The sequence below is a fragment of the Convolutriloba macropyga genome, chromosome 3 (genome assembly GCF_964194025.1).
Source record: "Convolutriloba macropyga chromosome 3, txConMacr16.3, whole genome shotgun sequence".
NCBI classification, from domain to species: Eukaryota; Metazoa; Xenacoelomorpha; order Acoela; family Convolutidae; genus Convolutriloba; species Convolutriloba macropyga.
The window spans coordinates 7806941-7824142 of NC_134470.1; the positions used below are offsets into that span (position 1 = coordinate 7806941).

Here is a 17202-nt window from a genome sequence, read left to right on the forward strand (position 1 = left end):
GTTATCAATTTGGGCTTACTCTTTTATCCAGTGCGCAACTTTATCTAGTGCAAATTATTTCAAGCGTTAGGGTCTTTTGACGGATTACAAAGTTATGCCGGGGAATCACATAGGTGATGCCTCACCGAATAAAAATAGATAAACATAAATGGTAAAATATTTGTGAAAAATAGATGTATGATTCTTGGTTTTCATGCTAGGATGAGATGATTTCCTGGTAATCATACAAGGATCATATATGATTCCTTTGGTTTCATGCAAGCATCGCACTAAGAAATCCAGTATGGACATTATGAAACCATATGTGATCCCGGTATGAAATCAAAGAAACTTCAACTCGAGAACAAATAAAAGCGAGGCTCGTATGGAGTTCTTAACCCCCGATAAATTTGGAGGGTTGGAACAGTGGACAATCAAAGAGATGTCAAATTAGAGGAGCGACGCAAAGATAATTAACGAGATGAATATACTATATTTTCAAAATTTCATCATTTTTAAGAAACAGAAACTGTACAGAACGGGTGAACTGTTTCAAATAACCAATCATTATTTGAAGTACATTTCATAAGCTATTCGATAAATATCCAATATCTCATAGTCATAATCTTGATCAGATGTGACCTTCCGCTTCTCCGATTTCTCAGCACTACTACCAAATGCATCCTGCTCTTTTGCTTTGAAACACTGATTGACCGCGTTTGGATTGTCACAATTTTCCTCACTATAGGTTCCTCCGCGCAATGCCAAGCGGATACTGTCGGCCAGTTCTGACTCTTGAAAATCGTCGTCAGATCTTGCGCACTTTACTCCTAACTCCTGGTATCTGTTGGTAACAGAATATTGATTGGTTACGATTTTTCCATTTTCTGATCTGATATTGTCATTGCCAGTCGACGCTTTATCAGAAAAATCAGGACTACTAACGTCAAGGTTCATATCCCTTGCGCGATTTTTGAGCGATCTTACTGGGGTTGAGCTTTCGCGATGCTGCATCTCTACATTTATCTCATTCCGACAAGATTTCGCGCCACTCGAAGCAACTGCAGCTTCCGGCAGTAGTTGAGAAGTCCTAACATACGGTGGGTTGTTTTGCTCACTTTCCATTTGCTGAACATCTATTACGAAACAATCGTCATCATCGAAGTCCTTATTTGGTACCTCAAAGTCGTGCAAGATTGATGATCGTTTGATGCCAGAGTCAACTGTTGGTCTTTCGATCTGCGCCTTGTAAGCATTGTCGTCTTCGGTGTCATATTCGAGAGGGCTGTAGCTGATTGAGGAATCGTCAATCAATTCCTCGGCTATAACCTTATCAATAAGGTCATTGTCATTTCTACTATTTCGGGCTGAATTTTCATCGCTAAATTTTTCATCATGAGCATTTGATGATGTCATGGGGTTTACAGGTTCGATACTCGAAAACTTTTTAGTGAGGCTTGAAGAACTGATGCCTGTATCAAATAGAACACGCTTGGAAGGGGACGGTCCGCTTTGTGACTTGGTTTCGATAGTTTGTTTTCGCTTTATTGGAGTCGAAATTGTTGATTCGTCACGTTCTAAACTCGTTAATTTGTTGGCATCGTTACATTCCAGCAGCTTTGCATTCTTATCGGACCTTCGCTTTTTGAAAGTAAACTTTTTGGCAGGTCTCTGTTCAGTGGCGTCTTTTTCACGGTTAGCTTTTGGGGGATAAATACTGTTTTCGGAGCTTCCATTTATCACCTCTTTTGGTAAAAGTGGTGTTACCAGTACCTCGTCTATGGAACCACCGCTGCTCGTAACCGGAATCTGGGACAGTTTCTTCTTCAAAATAGAAGGTCCAGGAACAGGCAACGACATAACATCAGTAGTTCGATTCATAATTTCGTTCCCAGGCGCCGAAATTTGAGTTCCGGTTATCGCCTGTTGAGGCAAGCTACGTGCAGTACCGGAGTCAGTTACATCTATAACTTCTAAAACGTCAGAATCCACAGCGGTGTTATAACCATTCGCATTCTGAGAAGCGGTTTTTGAGTTGATCAAGGGCTTCGCAGATCCAAACCCAACTTTGCAGCAACTATGAGCACAGGCAGATTTGTCTTTACAACTGTGCTTACAAGATTGACTTGATCTCTGGCTTGAAGAGGTACTGAGTGATTTCTCCCCATTCCCAGATTTCGATACCTGACTCCCCAGTAACTTGGGCAGCAATACAAAAGGATTACTGCTTTCGGGAAGCTCATTGAAGTCTACCTTCTTGATACTGCATGTAGCACCGACACCACACCAGGCTGAGCTTATGCAACTAGCCAAAATTGACTTTCCCGTTGGAACTGCGACAGTTCTGGACCAGGAACCGGAAATTTTGAGGAACTTCTCACTTATTTTGGCTTCAAACAGCAGCTCGTTTTGACAAGTTCCAACAATGACCGCAAATCTATGCCACGGTAATGAGTTCGATTTCTGAGAAATCAAATCTAAATTGTCTAAAGTCAGAACAACCTCGACCGACAATTCCGATGAAGCCGACATTATTTGATTCAGTTTCAAACTGACCTCAGGAATGTGTTTTACGTAATCGATAAACTTATCCCCAAATGGAGCGTGCCTCTTCAAAATAACTTCAAGATTTCGTGGATCAGCTTTCTTGATGCTTGCAAATGTCGTAAAACCCGCTTTGGCTAACAGCTGGGCGGAATTCAGTCCAATTCTCTCAACCTGACGTGACACCAATTTTGAATTATGCCACATTCTCGTCCGGATTGATTGCAAAAATAAGTACGCATTTTTGAGAGTCACGAAATATTGTTTGTATTCCAAAATCTGAACCAGCGCTGACCCAATTCGAGGCAGAATTTTGAATATTAGGTTCACGTCCTGCTGAATGTTAAACTCGGAAATGATTACAGATGCCAGTGTCGCATGAATCAAAACGGCAATTTTATCTGAGGCGGTTTTGACTTTCGTGATGTGAGTTTTGTAAGGAATCCGAATCAGCAACGCGTTTAAAGACCGTTTTTCCTCGACCCTAAGGACTGTTCCGTTTAAGTCCTCAACTTTGGCCACACATAACACTAACTGATGAATGGACTCGTTGCCCGAAAGGCTTAATAAAAGTTCCATAGTTTTAAACTTAAGAGCTTTGACCGCCATTATCGACCCAAGCGTTGTCGTTGAGAAGGCCTCATCAGAGATTTGGTTGCGCTTGACGGGGTTGTTTCTTTGCACAAGTTCTAAACGTTCAAGACAGGCAAAGTTCGTGGCAACAATATTTGTCAAAAAATGCTCAATTGATTCGTTGCAACCAGGCTGCACTTTGAGACAGTAAGCCTTTGGATCCTTCTGAACTCTGACGTACAAAAAGGTAGACTTCATCCAAAGTAACGCCGAAGACCGACATTTAACAGTTCTCAGATTTATTTCAGTGTTCAGATGTTCTAATATTCCCATATGAAGAGAACTTTCGATTGTTTGTTGTCCTTGGAGGCACTTTGAATATTTGTCTCTATCTTGGTTTTTAACCATAACTACTGCCTTTGCATGTGTGTCAAATTGCGGTCTTCCGGCTCGGCCAATCATTTGTATGATTTGGGATATGGGTGCAGGGGCGATCACCCCATTATTATAGCAGTCAGTGGACTTGATTATGACCAGGTGTGCCGGCAGGTTTACTCCCACAGAGAGGGTTGAAGTCGAGAAGAGAACTGGCAGATTGCCTAAATTAACATTTGCTATAAAACATACCCGGCAGATTGTCGCCACCACCAAAAAGCCACCGTTGATTCCCATAATCCACATTGGGATTGAAAAAAAAACAGAAAATGAAAATTGATTTTTGTACAAAAACAGTTATTAAAAACGATCTTTTTTGTTTCATTTCGTAGTTAGCCATACTCCTGTTCTTTAATGAAAGGATACAGGGGCTAGTACCAACACCAATAATCATTAGCGATGTTAACATAGACTTACGTTAAGAGTAACATTTAAGTAGTATACATCTAAAATTGCGCTCTATATGTTTATCCCGTTTCTATAATTAATTTCGTTTTATTCAATCATTTTAAATTCTTTTGCTGAGCAACTGCTGTTTATACACATTTTAAGCAGAATGAGCGAAAAATGAAACTAACTTAGCGAAGTCCAAACGATTTAATCCAAAATGTCAAAAAAGCACCAAAAGGTAAAGCGAAACAAAATTTTTATTCGACGAAGTTAAAAACAGCAGGACAAGTCCTGAATTACAATCCAAAGAATTGAATTAATTAGTGACCAGATAATTAAAATTACAGCAGCATCTAGCTAAGTCAGTCAACGCAGCCCATGGGCCTATATGCACAGATTTAACAACACAACCGCAGTATAAGGTCAAACATAAACCGACTAACGTCGGAAGAATTGCTCTCCTCGAACGACAGGCGGGTGAAAAAAATAACCCCTCCGGGATTCGAACCACTGACCTACCGATCCATGACCAGATGCACTAACCACTGGGCTACCAGGCAATTGTTGGTCATATGCTGCAACCGACTTTATATAAGCAACAAGCTTTACTTAGGAGCAATAGAGATCACTGGAGAACGAAAGCGTGAAAAAGTTACTTGAGAAGTCGAAGTATGTTCTAGAAGAAAAGCGCAAAATGGTTAAGCGAAAAATTTTGCATAAAAAAGAACAACACGTTTACAATAATTGCTATGAACTTCGTTCAAGAGCAATTGAAAATGGTTAACACAAAAAAACAGACATTCAAGACAAAAAAAATCGACTTTAAATTTTTTTTGAAAAGGTGTCAAAACCATAAGAACCATTGCGGTGAAATCAAGCAGCTAATTAGACCTACTTATGACTCATTAGCAATTGATGAAAACATTCATTAATGAGACTAACTGATTAGACAACAACAAAAAACCATCATCGCAAAAACTGAAGGACCAGTTTTTGAAAATAGATAGTGTAAAAGTCATAGAAAGCCATGGCTACTGATTGGAACAATTATTTCGATCAACTAAACCCTCATTGCCAACCGATGCAAATTTTCGTTAAAGAGCGTGATTAGGCAGCAAAAAGTACAAATTCAAGTAAAATCAGGGATGGGGTGGGCTTTAAGTTCAATAGTGGGCTTTAAATAACCACATTAGAGGTTAACATATACCACTGTTAAAATTTAAAGTGCAAAATGGCTCCAGTTTCGGCGCACCTTTCATTTGACTTTTAGTATTAAATTGCCGCCAATTGAGTTCAGCTGCTTGAAATTGTGATTGAGAGAGAATCTTAGATCACGCGAAACGCAAAAAGTCAAGAGCGTAAAAGTCACTCGAGAAGTCAAAACTGTCAAACGAACATTTTGCTTAAAGGAGACCCACGTTTACAATAATTGCTATGAACTTCGTTCACGAGCAATTAACAACAAATTGAAACAATTCATTACATGTAAACAGCGCTTGAAACCGATCCTCCTTCTATTGCAATGCAGCCAGTAAGCAAGAGTTCATTTATATTTATTAAAAATGCTTTCTGATGACACCTCATCCGCTTCCATAACTCCTTCTGATTTCCATTTGTTGGGTTACCCCATTAAACAAATTTTCAAAACGGAAGAAATTTGAATGAGATCAGTATATATATATTACAAAAAATGGTGCGCAGCACCTGTAGCGAAAAATAGAAAAAACGAACTTTTGCGAACAACTTACACACAGTACTTGTTAGAAATTGCCATTTTTAACAACCACTTATGCTGACAAAATTGACAACGGCTTATGATGAGGTAAAGAATGTTGCAACTCAATTACACCTTGCGAATAACTTCATAGAGAAACTACTACGAAAATCATATTTTAAGAAAGTCATATCATAACCAGCAAGTAGTGAGAAAGCAACCTGCTAGTTAATTAGGTCCCCACAATGCGGACATTCATCTAAAAATAGAGACAGCAACCTTAAAGAAAACCATGAATAAAGTTCAGAAACATTCAGCGTGGTAAAAGTTGGTAAACGAATTATTCAACCTAGAAGCAAGGTACATAGCAAGCGTTCCAAATCGGAAAGCTCAAAAAACTAAACAGCAAAGAATTTGAGAAACAATTCAAGAAACTCTCGTAGATTATAGCGCTACAATGTATTTTCGAATGATCAGAAAATTTGGGTCCGAGATCTTTTTTTACATCAGAGTGAAATCTGACCCGGAAATCAGTCGTAACTCTGTCTGTTGGCTGTTAAAAAGAAGTATAGAAAATTAAAAATGAAAATCCGCCTGCAAAAACTAGCTAAATGTCACTTTGTAATATGTCGCAAATAAAAATAAAACAACACAACAAAAATCAGATACCGTTCAAGTATTTTATTTATAATACCATCGTAAAACAATCTTAATGCTATACCAACTGATCTAGCTTTTAGTAACCAGATGGTTTGAAGCACCTACAAGCAGTTAGGATGAGAAGAAGATGCAAACCTTGTAAGAAAAGAGATTCGATGTTGCGTCTGTCTTCGGGGTGAAGTCCAGCATGGTGGAACCCGACACCATTGGTGACCATAGACCTCAACTCAATGCTGTGCATGGATGCCACTATTGTCCTGATTATATTCGAGTGCAAAGAGCTCTTGAGGCAGAGATCACTTTAGAAAGCCAACGAAGAGTAATAATTTAGTAATACTTATACTTATAATCTAGTATAATATAGTAATTATTTGTAAGTATACGAAATTTCAAGACGACCATCAAGAGCATTTTTGCTTTTAAAAGACGAGTTGTTTGGTGTGCACGTTTTTTTACTATAGCCGGCTGATAAAAAAGTACTCGATAGTTTTAACCTCCAACTTGCAGTAGAACCTTGACAGAATTAATTTAAAAATGTTCCGACGAAATGTTTAAAATAATTCCGACGATCTACAATCAAATTTAATGTTGATGAATAAAAACATTAGTTTATTGTTGACAAAGTTGTTAGAACTGATTTAGCTTTCATATCCGCAAAATTGGGCCGAGTAAAGCAAAAAACACTGCTGCTAGTAGTCTTACTCTTCAGCCCCGTAGATTTGCAGTTGTTTGTAAAGTTTTGCGATTTTTCATTCGGACCCGCTTGAAAAATTGTCACAAAGCTATAGAACACAAAAGTATCCCATCATTTTTTCATATATTATATTGAATTGCAAACATTCTAAAATAAACTATATAAAAAATTATCAGGCTGCTGGAAATGTTCTGACTAATCTTCCAGCTTGGCTGGACAAATTAATGTAGCAAAATGTGAACCAAAGATTATTACAAGCAAGCAACAGAAAATTTTCAAATGGTGTTGGCCTGCTTTTTTCTTGGCATTTATACCAGCCTCTTGATTCAGTAGGATGAGAGCTCTACGTTTTCAGTAATAACAATTACAAGTAGTAGTTAAAGCGTTTGAGTCTACGCCTCAAAGGGGTTGAGTCCCAATCCGAATATGGCTCAGCAAGTTTAGATAGTTTTTAGTTTGCCATTGCACTGAAGGTTCATTCTTATATCTTCAGTTGTTGGTTTGGTCAATTTCAAATGATTCGCAAGATGCATTTTTTTATCGCAGTTGTAATTTTTGGCAAAGAAACTCCAGGACAAATTGCCGAGTGTCCTTTTGTTCATTTCACTTCCAGAATTACAAAGTTTAGTTTACGATGTTGTATAAAACTTTTCTTCAATGGAAGTAGTTTTTGTCGGAAATAAAACAGCCGGTTTTGTTTCAGTTTACAGTCTCCTTGACTTTATTGTCTTCTTTTGTCGTCGCAAGCTTTTCCAAACGTATAAGGAATGTGATAATTGGAAATTATAAGTGATAAAAAGAGTAGCAGGTCGTGCATCTCAACATAGAGCCCAAGAGGTAGTAATTTGAGTATTAAGAGTCTTTGTTTTATATCCATGGATAGAGGAAAGAAACCACCTTGATGCAAATTACTTGCACTCTTTAAAATTTTATAAGGTTTGTTCTGTTTGGGAGCCATGGGTGTGAGCAATACGGAATGATACGGACAATGTATCCTGTCTATGAATGTAAATTAATTGGTCCATGAGCAAATGGACGAAACGTTGAATTTGAGATGAAACAACGCTTTGGAAGCTTTTTAAACATACCGAACACAATTTTCACTCAGTGCAACTCCGTTTCTGCTACACCAAATATCCAGTCGATCTACGCCTATGTATATATCTGGATTTGCCCAGGCTATAAATATACAACGTCGGCAAAACCATAGCTGTCCAGTTTGGGATTTGCGTCTGGTAAGTCATTTTTAAAAATCAGGAAAAGGAGTGGCCAAGGATTAATCCTCGCAGTTCTCCACTAGTAATATCTACTTGATATAATTTTTCGTTTATTTTGACAAACCAATTTTTGCTTTCCAGGGACAATTTTAAGAGTCATAATAATTCTCCACCAACTTCCACTTTTATAAAATTATGTAATAGCAAGTCAGAAACCTAGAGAAGGTACGATTACTCAGGAACTTGTTCACCATCGTTTTTTTTTTACAAAACTAATCAAGAATAAGAAAAAGTTGAATCGAAGCTGATCTTTTTCGGAATTCAAATTGATCTTCGTGCAATTTTGTTTTACAGAAATCGAAATGTTTGTCATGTATTTGTTTCTCTAGCACTTTGGAGACGCAGCATGATAAACTAGTAGGACAATAGCATAAAACATCTGCTTTGCTGCGTTCCTTGTAAATTGTTGAGACCTGACAAATTTTCCGTACTTCAGGCAAAATGCCTTTGTTACCACTTAGATCTGCATCCAGTTGTTTATTTAGCTCGTTTTCTTTGGGTTAAGTGACTTAGTACCAATTCATCACAATGTGATCAACGTTTCTATAGCCAAATGGGTCAAAAAGCGTTTCGACTATTGCGTTATTTACAGCTTCCCAACCTGTTTTGTTGAAGGTAAAAATTGCAAGCTTTTCAAAAAACTTCTGTTTTTTTGTTGCTTCTATTATGATTCGGATTGTTTCATGATCAGAATATGGTCTTTTCTAATATAAACTGTAGTTTAACAAAAGTTAAAGATCAAAATTGCATCCAAGATTGGTTCTGGTTTATTTGTTAGGACAACGTCCAGTTGTGAGTTGGCCGCTTTTCAGAAATTTGTATCAACAAAATTTTCAAGTAGTCGTAGTCGTTTTTCATACTCGTCAGCGGAGCTCGTTTGCTATGAAATGATCAAATCATAATTTGACCCTTTGCTTTTGAAAAGCTCAAATTATGATTTGACCATTTTGGTCGAATGATAAATTGACCAAAATAGTCAAGTATGATTTGACCATTTTGGTTTTCAATTGTCGCGACTCTGCGTAAATCATGAATGAGCAGTTTGAAGTTTTCAGTATCCCATTTATATGGACTGTTGTCAAGTGGATTATAGATATTAAATAAAACTGTAGGTTCTGGTTTTGTGTTAGCTTTGATGATAACAACGTCCCCTTTGCATTGGGTTAGAGACTATCGAGATTTTTAGAACTTTTCCGATCCTTTTTTGGTTGAATCAACTTTTCCAAGCCTTGGAATTTTTTCTACGCGCTTGTCTTTTTTCTTAATAGTTTTTCAACTACTAGTATGTCAGCATGCATTTTCGTCTGGACTGCCCAAACTTTTTTCGGGAATACTACGTATACGTATGACTGGTTGATTGGAATTTGGTTTTGAAAAACCTTGCCTGATTTAACGGGACCAGCTGATTCGGCATAGGTTTTGGGTTTGCTTTTTTCAACCATCAAGATCTAGTTTAAGTTTTTCAATCCTTTTAATTGGATTTGATTGTTTTCGGTGAAATCTTTCATTTTTTTTATATTTCTGCTTATTTAATATCGAATTTTTTGAGCTCGTTTTGATGCTCTTTTTGAGTTGTTTGATCTTTTTTCACTACATATTCATTACAGATCTGAAATAAGTTTGATTTTAACTTGATGAGTACTTCAATGATTTTCTGGTCAAAATCAGTGCATTTCTTGTTCATGTTCATCATTTTATTGTAGAAGAAACACACGAACTTTTTGTCGTTTTTGTTGGCCGGTGTGGCACTTGTCGGCTCGATTGCTCATTTATATTTTTACCTTACAAACGGTAATTGGTTTTATTTAAAGGGTAATTTTGATTCTGATCTACACACCCCAAATCGGATGGTTATTATTCCAAATATGAAAAAAATATGATAAAAAGGAAATCATGCATATAATTTAATATTTACTATAGTTATATTTGACGCTTTAATTACTCATTAATTTAATCAAACTTAGGCATCATGATGATTTGGCTTTTATAATCTTGATTTATCCAGATTTATTGATTCTGGATCCCCTCTCACCTAGCCTACAGAGCATTACATCCTAAAGCCCAAATTCCATTACTATATAATATTAAAAACCTTGTAGGAATACTCCTTTTTTTAAAAAAAAATGAGGTATTCTTCTGGTTTATGTTTTGAGAAGTTTTGTTTTTTTTTAATAAAAAAATGGAAGTAATCTCTGCCTTAGTGTATTGACAAGAGTCGCTGACAATTTTGGCCGCTTGCTGTGCACCCTTTCTAGTACAGCAGAATACCAGAGTCGGTTTGCCCTCTGAATACTTCTGAATAATGTCGTTCAATCGGTAGCTCAGGTTGAAATCAAATTTAAACGCATTCCTAGAAACAGGTAGCCAGTCAATTTGCTGCTATTTTTTCACGGGCGTACATCCCCCGTGACAACAACGACATGAGATCATTGGTAGTACCCTTTCTGCTGAAAATGGTGTACTGTGGCTTGGAATTAAACTTGTAAAAAATTATTTTCTCAATTTTGATTGCAGTCAAAAACTTCTGAAGTCTCCATTCTTTAAAATATAAAGGCAACGTTAGGGCAGAAGATTTTAAACGTGCAAAAAAACTTACGTGAACTAAGTCCATGACACCCAGTCTTCGTTTAAGATACAAACTTACCCCGAGAATGGGTACCCTAACACTATCAGGTCCAAGGGTACTGGTCTGAAGCTGTTATCGAAACTCAGCGCTTTAGCCGGGTAATCTTCCGATCCAAGCCATGCAGCCACATCATCAATGTTTGGACATGTTGCCGAGACAGCTATGAATCTAGTTCTGTTCTGTTTGTTGATTAAGTTTGCCGCTTTTGTTCGTGCAATTAGAACTTCTAATGTTGGACCTCTTGCTGCATCGCTCAACATGTGAATTTCGTCAATGAGGTAGAGTTGAATGAATGCAAAGAAGGTGACGTTCAAACATCTGGTTACGTTTTCCCACTTTTCAGGAGTCGTGATCACGATCGAAGCTCCTAAAGCCTTTTGGAGATCTTGATCGTCCGTATCGCCAGTTATCTGGGAACAATTTACGCCAAGAGCTCCAAATTTCTTGGACCAGTCTTCGAATCTTTCAGAGCACAATGATTTCATAGGAGCAATGTACACGACAGCGCACGATTGTAACCCTAGAATCGTTTCCTTTTCCCAAAGATATGACAGAATATTTTCCCCAGTTTTTGTGGAAAACCATTGGCGGCGTGTTTTCATATCGCTAATTACTTTTATAGCCTTGACAGAAAAGAAAGTGACCATTAAAATTGATAAAGTTGGTGTGAAAATTAATGATTGGTTCACAAGATGCCTTTAAATTATCATATCAGACCATATTGTACCGGAGAAAGGGGACGGACTATTCGGTATACTGTTTTCTTTTCCAGAAATTTGTTCACCGAACTTTTTCTCAAAGTTTTTGTGTGAACAAACAACGCGCAAGACAGTGATAATGGTTTACATAGCTTAAAAAGAGGCTGTCATATCATTTGATTAGTTCTATTCCCAGGGTGAAATTTTCGATTTTGATGTCATTTTTTTTTTGGGGGGGGGGGGGGGAGGGGGGGAGGAAACAATTCGATCGTAAACCTCTGCTCAGCTCTCTTGATTTCAAAACAAGCCGGACCATTGCTAGCTCCATAAGAGCAGTTTTGCCGCAGCCTGTGGGCGCACATACTGCTAGTGAATTATCACAAGTAGTCAGGAATTCAAAGGCTTCAGATTGAATTCTATTGAAGGTGTTGATTTTAGGAAATACCGCACCTGCTATATCGGCAGGCAAATTACTGGTAGGAACCAGGTTACTTGAACTTGCTAAATTAGCTCGTCCAGCTCGCATTTTAAAAGTTGAGAAAACTAAAACGAAAGATGAACATAAGCCGACTAACGTGGAACAAATTGCTCTCAAACGTCAGGCGGGGCAACTTAATTTATAGCGTTTTGTAGCCTGCAAATTTTTTTATGGGTGCGAAAAATTCCGGCCGAGAATGCGTTCGAAATTCACACATTATACGGAAGCATTACACACTTGGTTAGCACACCCTTGCTATCACTTATCTTACAATCCCTTTAGGCTCGCAATCAATTCAATTTCCGAATGAAAGCAATTTAGATAAAGCAAAACGCTTCAAATTTCCGAAGAAGAGCAATTTACGTCAAGCAATAAGCTTTCAATTTCCGAATGAGAGCAATTGAAGTCAAGCAATAAGCTTTCAAAGCAATAAGGTCAAGTCAAAAACATACCCGGCAGATTGCCGGAAAATAGCCGCCGTTGATTCCCATAACTCTATTGGGATTGTGAGAAAAGTAAATATCAACAAAAATTGATTTTTGTATGAAAACATTTTTAAGTGCGATTTCTTTTGATGTCATTTCGTAATTGAACATACTCCTGTCTCTCAGTGAGAGGCTGCAGGGTCTAGTATCAATACCAATAAGCATTATAGATAGTAACTAAAATTTATGAGAACAAAGTTTAAGTACCGGGCATCTAAAAATGGGCTTTATGGGTTTATCCCGTTTCTATTTCTGACTCTGATTTTTTTATACTGACTCCCTTTATTTTGAATTGCTTTGCTGAGCAGTTGCTGTTTAAAAGGAGTTTGAGCAGAATGACAGAAGAGTGAAACTAGCCTAGAAAAGTCAAAAAGATTTCACGTAAAATGTCGAAAAAGCGGCAAAATGGGTAAAGCGAAACATTTTTTTTGTTCGACTAAGTAAAAAAAATTAGGAGCGCTATAATAGCCGGCTGAGAAGATGAGGGCGGCTATTAATTAAAAAATCTTTTGAGTTTCACTTTTTTCCGAGAGGTAACGGAGGTTTAGAGTTTTGTCTAGCCTCGCTTCCTTTGTTTTATTTGTTTAACGTTTAAAAATTAAAGAAAGTGCCCAAATTGTTTGAACTTACTCTTTCGTTCTGTTCTTAGTTTCTTTCTGTTCATCTTTCTATTGTACTAATCTTCATTATGTTCAAATTTTCAAGAAAATTTGCACCAATATCCTTCTTTACCCCCACTTCATCTAAACTGACATGTAGCGAAGATTAAAAACTGCTAAACGATCTCCGCTGACTCTCCATTTTTACATGGGGTTCCAAACAATTTGGCGGCATTTCGCTAATTTAAATAAATATTAACCAAAACACAAAGTCCTGAAATACAATTCAAAGAGTTGAACGAAAAATTAAAAAGTACTCTAACTGACGAGCAGATCAATTGAGCAAAGCCAGCCAAAACACAAACAAAATCATCTCAAAAATTTGAGAAACTAAAACAATCAAACAAACTAAACAAAAATGTACCCATTACTAAAACTCGAAGATTTTTTCCCTTAGGCAAAATTTCATCCCTTTAAAAAAACGTGTTTCAAAAAATTGTTCAAGACCATTTTTTGTTTTTGAAATCGTTCCAGTATTATATCTGCATGACCTGAAAAAATTCATTGGCCCTTAAAGATCGATCAACTCAAAAATGACCGAAAAATATAAAAATTAAATCAACTGCAAAATTTAAGAAAATTTTGTTGAAAATTGTAATATTAATATCTTCAGAATCATCTCTGTGTCTGTAGAGGCTATCCATTAACCCAATTCAAAGCATTAAAAATTTCAATTGCCCCCTAGCAGTTATCTAATAACATATTATCAAAACCTGGATGAGGTTAGCTGGCTACTGAGGAAAGAAAAACAGAATATAAGAAAAATGTTTTCAAAAAGCTAGAAAAAAATAGCAAATTTTATCAAAAATTTTTAAAATTCGAAAAGCTAAATTGCTGATAACAAATCCATTGAAGCCAACAACCATGCAGTAGCTTTTAATCAGACCGTGGAATAGATTTTCTGGCACTTTAGAATGGACAAATATCAAAAATTGACAAAAATTTTAGGAAACCTTGAAAAATTGCAAATTTTATATTAATAATTCCAAATTTCGAGACATTAAAATGTTAAAAACCAATCCATTATTACTAGAAACCATGCAGTGCTCTATTGTCAAACCACAAAGTACACTTCCTGGCCCCTGAAGCTGGAAAAACTCAAAAAATGACAAATTTTCAAAAATATTGCAAAAATTAGTATCATTTTGCATGTTTGTATTTGTAGTACCAAAACATATAGCTCATAAAATGGTCATAACAATTTATTTTGTATCGCAAAAGGCCTTCATGAATTTTCAGAAACTTCAACGAAAGAAACAAAATAATAAAAAAAAATCGCAAAAACATGAAAAATTGCAACACTTTGTGCCCAAAAACTCCTAAAAATGACCTTTTAACCTTTAACTAAGGCCATCCCAGCAGCTGCACCACTCTAAGCACTTGACGGACTACTGAAGCTCACTTTGGGCCTCTAATGAAACTTAGTGCCCACTGGGATTTACCTGTTTATCCCGTTTTAAAAGATCAAAGTCATTGAAAAATGTGTGAACACATCTTAAAAAAACACAGCGCTCCAATACAATTCAACTTCTTTGAATTGTAAAAAAATAGGAGCGCTATAATAGCCGGCTGAGACGATGACGACGGCTATTGAACAATAAGCTTTCAACTAAAAACACTAAATAGAATGAGCACAAATACGAAAATCTGAGCAAAACCAAGAGAAATCCGTCAAATGCTCACAAAAAATTAAACCCCAAAAACAGTCACAACTCGATGGTGATGAGTTTAATTTACAGCCGAAAGCATTTTGTTATTTTCGATATACCTTCATGTCCCATGATGGTGCAAAAGAAACGGTCATCTCATTTCAGCTACGAAAACGATCAAATAACGTCAGGCGAAAGGCTCTCAAAGGACTGGCCAGAGGTCGGCTTTGTCAGTAGCTAGCTGGGGCTCACGGAGGCTAGTTTAAACTTGACAGGTAGGAATACGTGTGTCGCCAAAACTAAAGAAACTATTTAAAAATGAAACTAAAGATTTTATTAGAAAATGAAAGTAAAATTTATTTTCAGCAATCAACCTTATTTTCCCACAAGTCAAAATCTTGTAGATTTTGAGCTAAAATTTATGGAACATACTTATTGAATAAAAATGCAATCTGTTTCAAAGGCTTAGACAGCCTTAAACTTCTTGAAAGAAGACAGTCAAGAAGATAGAAATAATCAAATAAAACTGACGAATTGCTCTCTCGAGTGACAGGCATGGGGGGATTCAATTCCGGCCTGTTTTTTTTTCGTTGGGCGGAGTATTCTCTGAGCTTCTTCAGCTGTATCTTTTTGAGAACCGAATCTCAAATGCCTTGAAGGTAAACACTTGGACAAAAAGTCACGTTTAAAGACCACCAGGACTAACATAATTGCTACAAACTTCCATTGAGAGCTATTGAAAGATAAATTGCACGATAAAGCCAGAATAATGTCTGTGAACATCACTTTGGTAAAGAAGTCAAACCGCTAAGATTAAAATTGCGTTTAAAAGAGGAACAAGGAAGCTCGGTGATGTGGCTTTGCATATGATGTTCCGACCTCACTCAACTACATTTTTGATTTAATTGTCTACCGCATGACCAAGCGAAAGAAAACTTTCAAAAATTCATATATTGCTCCAAGATCATTGGTGTTTCAATTTTTAAAAATCTTTTTAAAATCCAACCGCTGAAAAGACTTCAAAAATGCCTCATTAGAGGGCCGATGATACTTGCCATTTACGAGAATAAAAGACAAGACAAAAAAAACAACACGCATTCATTACCACCAAAAGTCAATGTCCAACAATTTTTTTGAAATTTAATAACAAAGTCAAATCGGCACCAGAAAAACCCTAAACTAACCAGATTAAATTGCATTTAAACAGAAAAGATATTCAACCCGTCTTTACTGAGTATCAAGTAGACAAAAAAAAACGAGGGCAATGTTAAAAAATACGTTCATACTGAAAAGAACCAATTTTAAAGTTATGAAAATCATTAGATATCAACTGGGATCATAAAATTGATTCATTTGTGAAATCCATTGAGAAGCCACTTAGACCTGTCATTATCGAGGATGTCACACGACTACAAAAAAGCAAAAACAGGCAAAAATCAAAAAGTCAATAACATATGGTGCCGAAGCCGTTAAAATCATAATATATTCACCGAGAACAATAAATATAATCACCTCAGGCCTGTTTCATTGACATTACTGTGCAAAGTGACTTCTCATTCATGATTCTTTAATGTTATGATGTTACACAAAGGCAAAAAAATCTCTAAAATAAATGAAAATTGTCTAAAAATTAAAAAAAGTTATGAAAACTTAGTATTGAAGCTAAAAAACCAATATATAAAACAAAACAGCTAATAAAATTAGGTTATAACTCAGTTGAAAGATGATCCGACCTTTCGCCTTACTGACACTATGCATCAAAATGACAAAAAATAGAAAAGAGTCGAAGCTCAGAAAACTAATATTTTTGAAAATTTTCGAAAAGGCATAACAACCAAAAACAGATTAAATACCCTCTTTCGATTAGTAGAACTAAATCAAGACTGCAAAATAAAAACAAATACAATTTTATGCAAACACAGTGTTGAAACAAAAACCATTAGCTTTCTGCTGAGCTTATAATGTAGGCTCAGTAGCCATCATTTGCACCTTAATTTGATCTGTCAGTAACAGGTGTTATTTGAAATCATTATTGTCTATACTTAACATTAAAATATTCTTAGAACAGGGCAGCGCCCCATTACAATCCAAAAAAATTGAATTGTAAAATTCCATTATTTGACCAAAAAAATTCTACCTAATTCTGTTTGTCCAAGAAACGACCAATTCTTTAGAATAATGACTTTTTTAAGCGAAATAGCCATTTTGCTTTAAAAAGTCAATGGATTAGAACCAAAGGAACTCTGGATAATCGAAATGTAGTTGCGAAAAAGCATTAGATGGTTTCTCTTCACAGATAACGAATCAAACCTTTGAGTAGTGAGACTCAGTCACACCATAA

General features: G+C 36.4%; 2 protein-coding genes across 2 annotated transcripts in view; both read right to left on the reverse strand.

Annotated features, from left to right (window-relative positions):
* LOC142335904 (uncharacterized) overlaps positions 1 to 17202 on the reverse strand; it is a 534872-nt gene that overhangs the window by 79334 nt on the left and 438336 nt on the right. The gene's annotated exons all lie outside the window — the stretch shown is intronic.
* Positions 403 to 12447, reverse strand: LOC142335900 (putative ATP-dependent DNA helicase HFM1). Its single transcript, XM_075384261.1, has 5 exons — positions 11867 to 12447; positions 10911 to 11412; positions 10463 to 10616; positions 6431 to 6578; positions 403 to 3695 (listed from the first exon to the last, which is right to left on the reverse strand). The coding sequence occupies exons 1-5, from the start codon at positions 12114 to 12116 to the stop codon at positions 547 to 549; spliced, it is 4203 nt and encodes a 1400-aa protein (XP_075240376.1). The 5' UTR covers positions 12117 to 12447; the 3' UTR covers positions 403 to 546.